The sequence below is a fragment of the Scyliorhinus canicula genome, chromosome 11, assembly GCF_902713615.1.
Source record: "Scyliorhinus canicula chromosome 11, sScyCan1.1, whole genome shotgun sequence".
NCBI lineage: Eukaryota > Metazoa > Chordata > Chondrichthyes > Carcharhiniformes > Scyliorhinidae > Scyliorhinus > Scyliorhinus canicula.
The window spans coordinates 30294436-30310931 of NC_052156.1; the positions used below are offsets into that span (position 1 = coordinate 30294436).

Genomic DNA, 16496 nt, shown 5'->3' on the forward strand with positions numbered 1-16496 from the left:
CTCACACTTCAGGGTCAGGGATAGAATTAGCTCTAATTTCGATTCAATCATTTCAATGCATCCGCCCCACCCGCCACACATAACACCTTCACCCTGCAGGACTGGTAAACTCAAAACACTTACCGCCCTGAACAATATTGTTCAGTATATATAAATAATTTATATGGGCAATAAGTCAGTATATTCTTTATAGTCAATAGTAAAGTGGCTTACTCATTAATATGGGTGTGCATCTGGGTGTGGTTCATAAAATCTAGTTACTGGCCCCAGTTTTAACACAGCATTTGGTAGCAATTATACTTTCGGAAAGGATTAAATACAAGCTCTCATAAATCACCTACTGGCAATCATAAATTATTCTTTTATCCATCAATAAGCGTCTGTCTAACTCTCAAGCAGCCAGGTTTTGACAGAGCTTTTTGGATACAAATACCATAACAACATGAACGTACTTGTCCCCATTCTCAGTGAAGCAATATCAAGCAAGTGAAATGAAAATCACTTATTGTCACGAGTAGGCTTCAAATGAAGTTACTGTGAAAAGCCCCTAGTCGCCACATTCCGGCGCCTGTTCGGGGAGGCTGTTACGGGAATTGAACCGTGCTGCTGGCCTGCTTGGTCTGCTTTCAAAGCCAGTGATTTAGCCCTGTGCTAAACAGCCCCTGGACAGGCATACAAAAATCAAGTGCTATTGTTTTCTGCCATTAAACACTCTCCTGGCACTGTTACCATGGTGATTAGATGCTATCAGACAACCATGTTGCCATAGCTGCTTCGATGTCACTGAACATTCCCTGCAGTCAATTCCAAATCAACATATTGATTCCTTATGAGAAACTCAAATCTGCGGCAATACAATGTTTACATACATAATTCACATAGGATCTAAAGCACAGGAATAGGCCATTCAACCCAACCAGTTCAAGCGGATGTTTAAGCTGTACTCAAATATCCTCCCATCTTTCCTCATCTAAATCTGTCATCATAACCCTTTCTTTCTCGTACTCTTGTCTCGCTGCCCCTTAAATGCATCTACACAATTGGCTTCAACCATTCCTTTTTTTAGTGTGTTCCACATTCTCACCAGCTCTTGGGTAAAGATTTTTCTGAATTTCCTTTGATTTCTTCGTGACTACCTTATGTTGATGGCCTCCAGTTATTCTCTTCCCCACACTGGCCTGGAGTTTGATTGAGTTGGGCCAACTTTTAAAATGGCGAGTGGGACTGGATTCCTAGATTCCCACCATCATTTCCATTTCTGGCAATTTAGAACATAGAACATAGAACAGTACAGCACAGAACAGGCCCTTCGGCCCTCGATGTTGTGCCGAACAATGATCACCCCACTTAAACCCACATACCCGTAACCCAACAATCCCCCCATTAACCTTACACTACGGGCAATTTAGCATGGCCAATCCACCTAACCCGCACATCTTTGGACTGTGGGAGGAAACCGGAGCACCCGGAGGAAACCCACGCGCACACGGGGAGGACGTGCAGACTCCACACAGACAGTGACCCAGCCGGGAATCGAACCTGGGACCCTGGAGCTGTGAAGCATTGATGCTAACCACCATGCTACCGTGAGGCCCCTAAAGTTTTTTTTTTAAATAACTTTTATTGGAATTTTTTACAGAAAATATAAAAATATAACAACAAGTATAGCAAAAAGCAGTAATATGCAACTAACAGCCCCATAACACCCACAATTCCCCCCATACCGTAACATCACATGTATCACACTCCCCCCACCCCACCAAGAGAACTTAACCATAAATTAAAATTAAATAAATTAAAATTAAATAAATCAAATTTAAATAAAATAAGCCAACATAATCAACGTCCCCCCCCCCCCCCCCCCCCCCGGGTTGCTGCTGCTACTGTCCCAGTACCCTATCGTTGAGCCAGAAAGTCGAGGAAAGGTTGCCACCGTTTAAAGAACCCTTGCACCGATCCTCTCAGGGTGAATTTAACCTTCTCAAGCTTAATGAAGCCCGCCATGTCATTGATCCAGGTCTCCACGCTTGGGGGCCTCGCGTCCTTCCACTGTAGCAAAATCCTTCGCCGGGCTACTAGGGACGCAAAGGCCAGCACACCGGCCTCTTTCGCCTCCTGCACTCCCGGCTCTACCCCAACCCCAAAGATCGCGAGTCCCCATCCTGGCTTGACCCTGGATCCCACCACCCTTGACACCGTCCTCGCCACCCCATTCCAGAACTCCTCCAATGCCGGGCATGCCCAGAACATATGGGCATGGTTCGCTGGACTCCCCGAACACCTGACATACCTATCTTCACCCCCAAAGAACCTACTCATCCTCGTCCCAGTCATGTGGGCCCTATGCAGCACCTTGAATTGGATGAGGCTAAGCCGCGCACATGAGGAGGAAGAATTTACCCTCTCCAGGGCATCAGCCTCTCTACATTGCGTTGGTGGTGGAGGAAGTGAATGTTTGTGGAGGAGGTGCTAATCAAGTGGACTTCTTTGTCCTGGATGGTGTCAAGCTTCTTGAGTGTTGTTGGAGCTGCACTCATCCAGGAAAGTGGAGGCCATTCTTTAGCCCACTTAGCTAGACAACTGGATCATGATGCAGAGCAGTGCCAGTAGCGTAGGTTCAATTCCCGTAGTGTCGGAGGTTATTCTCAACCTTGCCTCTTACCGGAGGTGTGGTAATCCTCAGGTTAAATCACTACCAGTCACCAGAATCAATAGGTTTGGTCAAGTAAGATTTTACCCTTTAAAATTCAAGCTATTTTATGGCCAGGACTTTCTGACCTCACTGTGGCAGGACCAACTGGTTGGGGGATGCGGCAACCCATCCAACGTCCATTGAACAATCCCACCAATAGGTGGGGCCAGAAAATCCCACCCAATGTTTCTGAATGTTCTTTTCTTCTATCCCTTGGAAGAGAGTCCATTATTGTTCATGACCAATGTTAATTCCCTAGATATGCAAACCAACTAGTAAGCATGAGCTCGGAGTAGAGAGTCGTCTTGGTGACGTGGTTTTTCCTCAGGACTGTATTCAATGTTATTCAAGGATCAAATAACCAGTGATACAATTGAATCCTGGATTCTACACTTTTCCTTTTGCCCTATTCTGTAAGAAGAAGCATCTCCATAAAATTACATTCCTATCTACCAATCCTAAGTTCAGCTTTTGTACTAAATTTTGTACCATTCTGGCCAAGAATCAGTTCTCCCCAGCTTGAGCTACACAATTATATTTCAATTATCCAAGACAAGCACTGTACTAAATGGAAGCATTTATGTAATACTAACCTGCTCTCATTCTTCTAGCACTGTGAGATCACATTACTATGCAGATACTAATTAGTTTAATGAATGTTACTGCAGGAAATACTCGATGAGCAAAATCAAATGGTTACTTAAAAACCAATACCCCTGTACAGAAAATCTTCAATTCCAGAGGAAGAAAATCTTTTCCTATTATTTGGCTTCTACATAATGTAACAAAAATTTACCACGGTGCGCTGCTTGTTTGGTAAGTAAACCCGAATAGTGCCACCTGCTTTGTAAGCATCTGCCAATTTTCCATCCTCAGATTCCCGACGATATGCAAAGTGATGAGCAAAGGTGGGGGAAACAGACGTAGAAACATCATGGAAAAAATCTTGTGGGCTGAAACCATTACTGGTGGATTTCCAGAATCCCAGATTATACTCCATTTTGATCAGACGGGCAGGGGATCTGCAAGCAAACCAAACACAAATTAAAGACACAGAGTGATTCTTTGATTCTATAGAGGCTTTCCTAAATATTCAACGTTCACGAAACATCTGAACATATCCAGAACAATGCAGTTTGACATGGTGATGCAGCAAAGCACTACAGCTTGTGAGTTTCATTTGTTCCACTTGGCTTCAGAGCCAAGAAAGCTGGTGTGGGCCCCTGATTCCAATTCCTGCCAACCCTAGATATCGATTTCCCAATCCATGTTCATCTGAAATGGTTTACTAAACCCTCACGGCCTACAATGGTGAAATGGGATTCAAACCACAGGCTTTGGTAATACATTCACTAAGTATTCCAGAACCAGTTCTCGGCTGTGACATGCATGTCAGTTGTAAATTTTGCTTGCTCAGTGCCTTTGGCAACCAGTGTACCCTTTGATCTGGCTGCTGCCACCAAGCTAAAAATAGCACAGCCGTGAAAACAAATCTAAAAAAACAAAGCTGATCAAACAACATTCACAGCAAGCATCACAAAAGTTTACAGCTTAAAAATCACAAAGATCTGAGGCTACACTTTGCAGCTGCAGTGTTTGTTGACCCCGATCATACATGCCTGTGTGACGTATTGTTTTTGATCAGGTTCTTTTAGCAGATTACACTAATGATTGAGCCAATGTTCTGAATTCACTTATCGGGACCTTTTCTTAAATTGCAAGGCACACATTATCCATTGCAAATCAAAGTAGCCCTCCCCTACCTGTGACCACAAAACTACCTAGCAGATGAAGACCAGATTACTGACGTCAATATACAGTTTGATTCAATGGCAGCATTATATTGAAGGAAATTATTCATCTCAATGTCAGAAACCACGCAGTTTTGCTTTAATGGAGAGGCAGTTCTTGACACAGTGCCAGCAAGTCTATAAAGAATCTTATAGTGGAGTACAGTACAAGATGTACTGCAAGGCTTCTCTGAATAACATTACAGCTAAACATTTTCTTGACAGGTTATGTCACTTAAATAATTAATTTCAGTTCCTTGATAGCATAGTTTTCAGGTGTGGAACTGAGGTACACAGACCAAGAAAGGTTCCACATTTAATTCTCATTCTGTGCTGAGTTAACTGATCACCACAAGAGTCAGTGGTAGGGGCACCTTAATATTCCTCAGCACTCCTAGGATTTGGTGGGGGAGGAGGGGGAAGGTTAAGAGAGAGAGAGATCTCCCTCTAAGCTACAATTCACTGCTGAAAAACAGGTAAAATCATCATGTATATTGGTTGAATACGGTATCAGCATCGGCTGTGATACTCCTCACAAGGGGAATGGCTGCTAATGCGGTGCATATCCATCTGGCAAAGAAAGAAGCTGGAGTCAATCTGTCTTCAACATACAAACCCAGTATAACACACGTGCAGATTATTTTTCCCCCATACAGGTAGAAACGGGTTCTTTACATAGATGATTTGGAGTTGGGAACCAAGTGCAATGTGTCCAAGTTTGCAGACGACACTAAGATGAGTGGTGAAGCAAAAAGTGCAGAGGGATTTGGAAAGTGAATCGGCTAGGGTCTGGCAGATGAGATACAATGTTGACAAATATGAGGTAGGAATAACAGCAAAAGGAATTATTATTTAAATGATAAAATATTAAAACATACTGCTGGGCAGAGGAACCTGGGTGTCCTAGTGCATGAGTCGCAAAAAGTTGGTTTACAGGTCATTAAGGCGGCAAATGGAGTTTTGTCCTTCATTGCTAGAGGGATGGGGTTTAAGACTAGGGAGGTTATGCTGCAATTGTATAAGGTGGTAGTGAGGCTACACCTGGAGTATTATGTTCAATTTTGGTCTCCTTACCCGAGAAAGGACGTATTGGCGCTGGAGGGTGGGCAGAGGAGATTCACTAGGTTAATCCCAGAGTTGAGGGGGTTGGATTACGAGGAGAGGTTGAGTAGACTGGGACTGTACTTGTTGGAATTTAGAAGGATGCCGGGGGGGGAATCTTATCGAAACATATAAAATTATGAAGGGAATGGATAGGATAGATGTAGGCAGGTTGTTGAAAGAAGAACGAGGGGGCATAGCCTCGATTTAGTCGATCGACATAGTCGATTTAGGACTGAACCTAGGAGGAATTTCTTCACCCAAAGGGTTGTGAATCTATGGAATTCCCTGCCCAGTGAAGCAGATAAAGATAAATAGAATAATGGAATAAAGGGTTATGATGTTCGGGTGGGAAAGTGGAGCCGAGTCCACAAAAGATCAGCCATGATCTGACTGAATGGCGGAGCAGGTTCGGAAGGACAAGATGGCCTACTCCTGCTCCTAGTTCTTAGATATGTGCCCTAACCTTTCCTTAATTGGTGTCAGTGGCTCTTAATCACAGCCAGAAAATGCACTCAATTGGCACAGCATTTGCAATATTAACAATGGCCCTACGGATAAAAAATGGTCACTTGGGTGAGAAACCAGTAGCTGTTCGTGGTTCTACACCCAGTTAGAGACGGCATCTTTACAACAGGAAAGATAGTTTTATATGCAAACATTACATTACGTTGCTGATCTCTGCCGTGGCAAGGAAGAATATTTGGCCAGTTAATTTGTACTAGAGAAGAATTGACCAAGTTCCCAATCCTCATTATACGGGTTACCAGAGTGCAAATGTGCACATGTAGGTGTTTGGCGAGGCAGGAAGGGGCTTTGTTGTTACATCTTCCATGATGAAATGGCCTACTGACATTCAATATCAAGATTCACATGTGTACCTTGAGTACTAACTGTATTTAAAAGTGGACTGACAGCAGAGATGGTTTTGTTGTTAGAGTGGAAATTAAGATAGCGGTTAAGGATTATTGTGTTACTGTATTAATTAGCATTGTTTAAGGGGTAATTGTAAGCTGTTTTCTTGTGTGATGTTAAAGATATTTTAATGCTGTATTAATAATAAAGCTAGTTTTAGTTTACCATGAAATCACTCCTGGAGTGAGGTATCCTTTCCTCACAGCCGTACAAAACTAAAATAAAATAAAAGAGGAGTAACATGCTCACGGGCAATATATTGTGCAGTGACTACAACCTTCACAAAATTTGACACATTGTGGACATCAACGTGTTCAGAAGGTGAAGACAAATTGGAGCAAAATGATACAGAATTAGTTAATATTACAGAATTAGTTAATATTACATGCACAATGAACAAACTGTATACCCAAGCTCCTCCACATGGGAGCACTGCCCATGAGAATAGTGCAAAAGTTAAGATAGAACTCTACTGTACTGCTAGATTTTACAGTCGGCAACAGAAGAGCATTGCTTGCTGCTGATCTCAAGGAAAGCTACCCAAAGATCTCATGATCTCTGTAATCTGGATTTCCCCTTTCCCATTGGCAGTTTAAACTGAGATCTCCAAGCATTCAATAGCAGTGATGTCAGCAATCCCGGCAAGCGGCCAATCACACTGAAGCGTTGATTATCTTTCATTTTTGTGTTGAATGGTAATGATTGGATTAAGACAGAACCAAATAAAAGATAATCAAATTTCTTTTAAAGTTATTTTTAAAATATGGACTTTTATTATAATTGGAGAAATCTGACATTCCACAAATATAACGTTTTTTTAATAGACTGCAATTCCAGATTTCCACATTATTCTGCACATGTGCGGGCCCCCAAGGATGCTGCCAGTTTCAGTGCAATAACAGTGGTGAACACTGACAGTGTTTAATACCATAAAATCATTAGTGCCATAAAATCCAGGTTAATGATCCAAGCGTATATTTATCCCCTGAAGAACAATTAACCACTAAAGTATTCATCGCAGCGCTTGTCACAATGAGAGTTATCTGACATCCCGGTTTATTTTTGAGAGCTGCTGTGAGCTCAGAAACAGGTGTCTGATCACAGGGATTTGTATAACATTTCCCAGCCGTCATTCAAACCAAATGAATTGTGGGAGGCAGTGGCACAGTGGCATTATCGCTGGACTAATAACCCAGAGACCTCCAGGGTAATGTTCTGGGCATCTGGATTTGAATTTCACAGCAGATGTTGAAATTTGAATACAATAAAAACCTGAAATGAAAAAAGTGATTGTTGTAAAAATCCATCTGGTTCACTAATGCCCTTTAACGAAGGAAATCTGCTGTCCTTCCCTGGTCTGATCTAGATGTGACTCCAGATCCACAGTAATATGGTTGGCTCTTAAATGCCCTCAGGGATGGCCGATTAAATGCCAGCAATGCCCACATCCTGTGCACCTTTGTTTTGTTTTGTCTGGCTATAGACCAAGCATAAAAGAAAGAATAAGCAAAAGGGGTTTTGATTTTGTCCACAACTCCAGACTGGACCAATCAACAACTTATCTTCGAGTCAAAATGGCAGAGAGGGATAATAGATTCTGACTTTACCAATGATGTCCACATCTCACAAATGTACACATTTTTTAACAAACATTTCTTCTTTTTTGTTGTTCAATGCCTGATCAGTAAAGATAGATTGCAGTTTAATGCCTTGTCTACATATAGGAACATGCAAGTAATCGCCAATCAATCCCTCAAGCTTGTTCCACCGTTCAATATGGTCAGCTACACCTCAACTCCATTTATTCATTTTTTTCCATATAGCCTATTCTCCTTTATAGCCTTAGCTAACAAACATCTATTGATCTCAATCTCTTAAAAATGTTATTTAACCCATTATCCAAGTTCCAGATTTCCACTTTACGGTTTGTGTGAACAATTGCTTCCTGAATTTTCACCGCTGAATGGTCTAGCTCTAATTTGAAGTAAATGCCCTGTGGTTCTGGACTCTCTGCCAGAGCAAGTGCCCTACAGAATTACTTCAACATTTCAAGCACATCTATTACATCACTTCACTTCTTTTAAATTTAGAGTACCCAATTATTTTTTCCAATTAATGAGCAATTTAGCGTGGGCAATCCACCTGCCCTGCACATCTTTGGGTTGTGGAGGTGAAACCCACACAGACACGGGGATAATGTGCAAACTCCACACGGACAGTGGCCCAGGCCGGGATCGAACTCGGATCCTCAGCGCCGTAAACAGCAGTGCCAACCACTGTGCCACCGTGCCGCTCACTATTACATCACTTCTCAACCGTCTCAATTCAAGGGAATGGTAGCCAAGTTTATGGAACATGTCCAAAGATGTGCAGGTTTGGTGGATCGGCCATTACTGGGGCTGGTTTAGCTCACAAGGCTAAATCGCTGACTTTTAAAGCAGACCAAGGCAGGCCAGCAGCACGGTTCGATTCCCGTACCAGCCTCCCCGGACAGGCGCCAAAATGTGGCAACTAGGGGCTTTTCACAGTAACTTCATTGAAGCCTACTCGTAACAATAAGCGATTTTCATTTCATTTAATTTCATGATAAATTGCCCTTAGTGTCCAAAATTGCCCATAGTGTTGGGTGGGGTTACTGGGTTATGGGGATGGGGTGGAGGTGTTGGCCTTGGGTGGGGTGCTCTTTCCAGGAGCCGGTGCGGACTCGATGGGCCGAATGGCCTCCTTCTGCACTGTAAAATTCTATGTGGCCTTATAATCACCACCCTGGCATCAATCCGGTGACTCGCTGCTGTATTTCTGCCAAGGTCAAGTTATCTTTTGAGGTTCGGTGCTAAAAACTGAATACGTTACTTCAGATGGAGTCTGACTAGGGTTTTGTAGAACTGGGCCATCACACCCTTGGTTTTGAATTCCAACGCACTGGATATAAAGGCCAACATGTAATTTAGGTATTAGCTGCACTAACTTTGTGACTGGTGTACACAGACACCTAAATCTCTTTGCTCTTCTCACCATTTTGATAATGATCTGATGTGCCTTTCTCCGATCCAAAGTGGATAACCTCACGCTTGCCGATATTGACTCCATCTACCAGGTGTCAGCCATGACTCAGAGATGGCAATCTTACTAATGTCAGAAGGTTATGTATCAAGTTGCACTGTAGAGACCGGATCACAATTTCTCGGCTATCATACAAATACTGCGGGAGTGCCAGACGGTTGGAGGAGTCATCTTTCAGGTGAGACATTAAACAAAGGTCTCATCTGGCCTCTGGTGAATATAAAATAACTCATGGCACTTTTCAAAGAAGAGCTAGGGAGCTGTCCCCTGGTCAATAATTACAGCTTAAAAATACATTATCTGTTTATTATTGCACTGCTGTTTTTGGTTGTTTCTTGTATGTACGTAAATTGACTATCAAGAATGGGATTTCACGGGCAGCACGGTGGCACAGTGGTTAGCATTGCTACATACGGCGCTGAGGACCCGGGTTCGAATCCCGGCCCTGGGTCACTGTCTGTGTGGAGTTTGCACATTCTCCCCGTGTCTGCGTGGGTTTCGCCCCCACAACCCAAAGATGTGCAGGTTAGGTGGATTGGCCATGCTAAATTGCCCCTTAATTGGAAAAAATAATTGGGTACTCTAAATTTATTTTAAAAAAGAAGAAAAAAAGTGGGATTTCACCCTCACCGTATTTTGCGGTGGTGAAGGCAGCTCGCTATTGGGCGATTGTGGGATTATTCCGGGCCCTTTGCCGTCTACAGGGTGTCGCCATTGATGAGACCAGAAGATCCCACCGATGGGCACAGACGGAGGATTTCGGCCCATGTTTCGTACATTACAGGAATGACTACACAACAATAATACTTCATTGGCTGTAAAGAACCTTCGGGCGCCTCGACATCTTGAACGGCAACAGACGTCTTTAATTTGCTCTAGTTTTTGTCCACTCACAATATCCCTTTGTAGCCTCCTGCTCCCATCCTCGCAATTTACTATGTCTCCTAACATGTTATTAACTTGGAGATAGAAATTTCTATTTCACCATCAAAATCATTCTAAATAAATGTATAATATATATATATAGTGAAAATCTTACAAATTCCCTTATAGATTCTTGGGAAACAACACTTGTAATATACTGAGAGTCATTCCTTTTATTACTAATCTGGACTCCTCCCATCCAACCCACGTTACAATGGGCATTTTCAATTCCATGTACCTCAATGTGTAGTTTATGGTGCAGAATCTTACCATATTTCTTCACTGCCTATCCAAATCATATTTAAATACCCATGGCACTCAATTTACAAAACACTAGGGCGAAATCGCGCCGGTGAGACCTTTATCCTGAGAACATTAGCCGGAGATTATCACAAATCGTAATTTGCCTTGAAGATGTTGACCACCAGACGGTAAACACATGAAGAACCTGGAGGGGTTACTATGTCAGTTCGAGGCAGTCGGTGTCCGCCTATAGTGTGAAAAGTCTGTAATTCACACAAAAAAAAATGGTCTACCTGGTTACAGGGTGGACCGCAATGGCTTGCACCCAGTGGACGACAAGGCACGAGTGACAGGCTGCCGTGCCAAAGGATCCTTCGGAAATCTGCTCTTTCTTGGGCATTTGGGCCTAATCAACTATTATGGCAAGTTCATTCCAAATTTGGCGACATGTTGGCCTCACTGCATCTGTTGCTAAAGAAGGGTCAGCGGTGATTTGGGGACTCCCGCAACAGATGGCGTTCAACGAGGTAAAGCAATGGCTCTCGTCCTTGCATCTGCTGTCTCATTTTGACCCATTCAAGGCCTTGTTGTTAACCTGCGATGCTTCGCCTTATGGTATCGGGATGTTTTGATGCACCAAACGGATGAAGGAATGGAACGGCCCATTGCGTTGCCTCCCGCCCCCTGGCAGCAGCGGAGCGGACCTACACACAAATTGAAAAGGAGGGTTTGCCGTTGAAGGTGAAGCGATTCCACTAGTATGTATACGGGCATACATTTACGGACTATATGGACCATAAGCCCCTAAGGAGGGTAGGGCAATCCCCCCCATGGTATCTGCCCGCATTCAGCGCTGTGTGTTGCTCCAGTCAGCCTATGAATATGTGTTAGAACATCGTCCGGGAATGAAGATTCCGCACACGGACGCCCTCAGCCGACTCCCGTTGCCCACCAGCCGCTGAAGCCTGTCACATCAGACGAGGTAATTGCAACCTTGCACTTTATGGATTCCTTGCCAGTTAAAACAACCCAGGTGAAGGCTTGGATGTAGACAGAACCACTGTAGGCCGGTGTCTGCCACATAGTGCTGTACGGAGCCCAACATCACACTCTTCCGGGAGATGTGCGCGCATTCACTACAAAGGTGACTGAACTCAGAGTGGTAGATGGCATCCTGCTGTGGGGCTCCCAGGTGATTATGGCCGAGCGAGGCCAGGGAGCAATCGTACAAGGTCTCCATAACGGAGACCACCCGGGAGTCTCAAAGATGAAGCTGTTGGCCCGCAGTTATGTACGGTAGCCTGGGTTAGACGCGACCATTGAAACTTTGACAAAGCAATGTGCACGGTGCCAGGAACACCAGAAGCTACCCCCTGCAGCCACTCCACCTGTGGAAGTGGCCAGACCGATCATGGTACCGACTCCACATGGATTTTGTGGGACCTTTTCAAGGTATATTACTTATCGTGGATGCTCATTCGAAGTGCTCCACCGCATGACCATGATGACATCCCAAGCTCTACAGAGACACTCCGAAACACGACGACCCAGACCCATCAAGGAATTTCTAGCGATGGGCTGTTGTGGATGCCAGGGACAGTAAAGCGATCAGGACTGGCCTCATATTCCGTTCAAGTGGAAAAGAATCCTCGAGTACAAATCAAAGTCCTTATGACTGGTGGTGCCTCTTTCTCCAGAGCAGTCTCCTTTTTCTTTTATTTGTTCATGGGATGTGGGCGTTGCAGGCTATATAGAGAAATACAGCACAGAACAGGCCCTTCGGCCCACGATGTTGCGCCGAACTTTTGTCCTAGGTTAATCATAGAATTTTGGACAATATTTCATGGCCAATCCACCCAACCTGCACATCTTTGGACTGTGGGAGGAAACCGGAGTACCCGGAGGAAACCCACGCAGTCACGGGGAGGATGTGCAGACTCCACACAGACAGTGACCCAAGTCGAAATCGAACTTGGGACCCTGGAGCTGTGAAGCAATTGTGCTATCCACAATGCTACCGTGCTGCCCTTAAGAAGTTAACCTACACTCCCTTATTCTACCCTAATCCAAGTACCTATCCAATAGCCGCTTGAAGGTCCATAAATTTCCCGACTCAACTACTACCACAGGCAGTGCATTCCATGCCCCCACTACTCTCTGGGTAAAGAACCTACCTCTGACATCCCCTCTATATCTTCCACCATTTATCTTAAATTTATGTCCCCTTGTAATGGTGTGTTCCACCCGGGGAAAAAGTCTCTGACTGTCTACTCTATCTATTCCCCTGATCATCTTATAAACCTCTATCAAGTCGCCCCTCATCCTTCTCCGTTCTAATGAGAAAAGGCCTAGCACCCTCAACCTTTCCTCGTATGACCTACTCTCCATTCCAGGCAACATCCTGGTAAATCTCCTTTGCACCTTTTCCAAAGCTTCCACATCCTTCCTAAAATGAGGTGACCAGAACTGCACACAGTACTCCAAATGTGGCCTGACCAAGGTTTTGTACAGCTGCATCATCACCTCACGGCTCTTAAATTCAATCCCTCTGCTAATGAATGCTAGCACACCATAGGCCTTCTTCACAGCTCTATCCACTTGAGTGGCAACTTTCAAAGAACTATGAACATAGACCCCAAGATCTCTCTGCTCCTCCACATTGCCAAGAACCCTACCATTAACCCTGTATTCCGCATTCAGATTTGTCCTTCCAAAATGGACAACCTCACACTTGTCAGGGTTAAACTCCATCTGCCACTTCTCAGCCCAGCTCTGCATTCTATCTATGTCTCTTTGAAGCCGACAACAGCCCTCCTCACTATCCACAACTCCACCAATCTTCGTATCATCTGCAAATTTACTGACCCACCCTTCAACTCCCTCATCCAAGTCGTTAATGAAAATCACAAACAGCAGAGGACCCAGAACTGATCCCTGTGGTACGCCACTGATAACTGGGCTCCAGGCTGAATATTTGCCATCCACCACAACTCTCTGTCTTCTATCGGTTAGCCAGTTTGTTATCCAACTGGCCAAATTTCCCACTATCCCATGCCTCCTTACTTTCTGCATAAGCCTACCATGGGGAACCTTATCAAATGCCTTACTAAAATCCATGTACACTACATCCACTGCTTTACCTTCATCCACATGCTTGGTCACCTCCTCAAAGAATTCAATAAGACTTGTAAGGCAAGACCTACCCCTCACAAATCCGTGCTGACTATCCCTAATCAAGCAATGCCTTTCCAGATGCTCAGAAATCCTATCCCTCAGTGCCCTTTCCATTACTTTGCCTACAACCGAAGTAAGACTAACTGGCCTGTAATTCCCAGGGTTATCCCTATTCCCTTTTTTGAACAGGGGCACGATATTCGCCACTCTCCAATCCTCTGGTACCACCCCTGTTGACAGCGAGGACGAAAAGATCATTGCCAACGGCTCTGCAATTTCATTTCTTGCTTCCCATAGAATCCTTGGATATATCCCGTCAGGCCCGGGGGACTTGTCTATCCTCAAGTTTTTCAAAACGCGCAACACATCTTCCTTCCTGACAAGTATCTCCTCAAGCTTATCAGTCTGCTTCACGCTGTCCTCTCCAACAATATGGCCCCTCTCGTTTGTAAATACTGAAGAAAAATACTTGTTCAAGACCTCTCCTATCTCTTCAGACTCAATACACAATCTCCCGCTACTGTCCTTAAATCGGACCTACCCTCGCTCTAGTCATTCTCATATTTCTCACATATGTGTAAAAGGCCTTGGGGTTTTCCTTGATCCTACCCGCCAAAGATTTTTCATGCCCTCTCTTAGCTCTCCTAATCCCTTTCTTCAGTTCCCTCCTGGCTATCTTGTATCCCTCCAGCGCCCTGTCTGAACCTTGTTTCTTCAGCCTTACATAAGTCTCCTTCTTCCTCTTAACAAGACATTCAACCTCTCTTGTCAACCATGGTTCCCTCACTCGACCATCTCTTCCCTGCCTGACAGGGACATACATATCAAAGACACGCAGTACCTGTTCCTTGAACAAGTTCCACATTTCACTTGTGTCCTTCCCTGACAGCCTATGTTCCCAACTTCTGCACTTCAATTCTTGTCTGACAGCATTGTATTTACCCTTCCCCCAATTATAAACCTTGCCCTGTTGCTCGCACCTATCCCTCTCCATTACTAAAGTGAAAGTCACAGAATTGTGGTCACTACCTCCAAAATGCTCCCCCACTAACAAATCTATCACCTGCCCTGGTTCATTACCAAGTACTAAATCCAATATGGCCTCCCCTCTGGTCGGACAATCTACATACTGTGTTAGAAAAGCTTCCTGGACACACTGCACAAACACTACCCCATCCAAACTATTTGATCTAAAGAGTTTCCACTCAATGTTTGGGAAGTTGAAGTCGCCCATGACTACTACCCTGTGACTTCTGCACCTTTCCAAAATCTGTTTCCCAATCTGTTCCTCCACATCTCTGCTGCTATTGGGGGGCCTATAGAAAACTCCCAACAAGGTGACTGCTCTTTTCCTATTTCTAACTTCAACCCATATTACCTCAGTAGGCACATCCCCCTCGAACTGCCTTTCTGCAGCTGTTATACTATCTCTAATTAACAATGCCACCCCCCCCACCTCTTTTACCATCCTCCCTAATCTTGTTGAAACATCTATAACCAGGGACCTCCAACAACCATTTCTGCCCCTCTTCTATCCAAGTTTCTGTGATGGCCACCACATCGTAGTCCCAAGTACAGATCCATGCCTTAAGTTCACCCACCTTATTCCTGATGCTTCTTGCATTAAAGTATACACACTTCAACCCATCTCCTTGCCTGCAAGTACTCTCCTTTGTCATTGTTACCTTCCCCACTGCATCACTATGTGCTTTGGCGTCCTGACTATCGTCTACCTTAGTTGCTGGACTACAGATCCGGTTCCCATTCCCCTGCCAAATTAGTTTAAACCCTCCCGAAGAGTACTAGAAAACCTCCCCCCCAGGATATTGGTGCCCCTCTGGTTCAGATGCAACCCGTCCTGCTTGTACAGGTCCCACCTTCCCCAGAATGCGCTCCAATTATCCAAATACCCGAAGCCCTCCCTCCTACACCATTCCTGCAGCCACGTGTTCAACTGCACTCTCTCCCTATTCCTAGCCTCGCTATCACGTGGCACCGGCAACAAACCAGAGATGACAACTCTGTGTCTGTCCTGGCCTTTAACTTCCAGCCTAACTCCCTAAACTTGTTTATTACCTCCACATCCTTTTTCCTACCTACATCGTTGGTACCAATGTGCACCACGACTTCTGGCTGCTCACCCTCCCCCTTCAGGATCCTGAAGACACGATCAGAGACATCCCTGGCCCTAGCACCCGGGAGGCAACATACCTTTCGGGAGTCTCGCTCGCGACCACAGAATCTCCTATCTATTCCCCTAACCATTGAATCTCCTATTACTATTGCTTTTCTATGCTCCCCCCTTCCCTTCTGAGCCCCAGAGCCAGACTCAGTGCCAGAGACCTGGCCGCTGGGGCCTTCCCCGGTAGGTCATCCCCCCCAACAGCATCCAAAACGGTATACTTGTTTTGAAGGGGAACGGCCACGAGGGATCCCTGCACTGTCTGCCTGTTAGTTTTCTTTCACCTGACTGTAACCCAGCTACTCTTGTCCAGTACCTTTGGTGTGGCTACCTCCCTGTAACTCTTCTCTATAACCCCCTCTGCCTCCCGGATGATCCGAAGTTCATCCAGCTCCAGCTCCAGTACCTGAAC

At 44.8% G+C, this 16496-nt stretch overlaps 1 protein-coding gene across 4 annotated transcripts in view; it reads right to left on the bottom strand.

Moving 5' to 3' along the window:
- The window catches only part of raf1b (Raf-1 proto-oncogene, serine/threonine kinase b), a 170304-nt gene that overhangs the window by 78960 nt on the left and 74848 nt on the right, over window positions 1-16496 (bottom strand). For 2 of the 4 annotated variants that reach the window (XM_038812686.1, XM_038812684.1), the window contains exon 2: window positions 3489-3714. In XM_038812686.1, the coding sequence (XP_038668614.1) occupies window positions 3489-3692 (204 nt within the window). In that variant the 5' untranslated portion in view covers window positions 3693-3714. Of the gene's footprint in view, window positions 1-3488; window positions 3715-3813; window positions 4152-16496 lie in introns of those variants that run through there. The other 2 variants (XM_038812683.1, XM_038812685.1) reach the window with 2 other exon arrangements.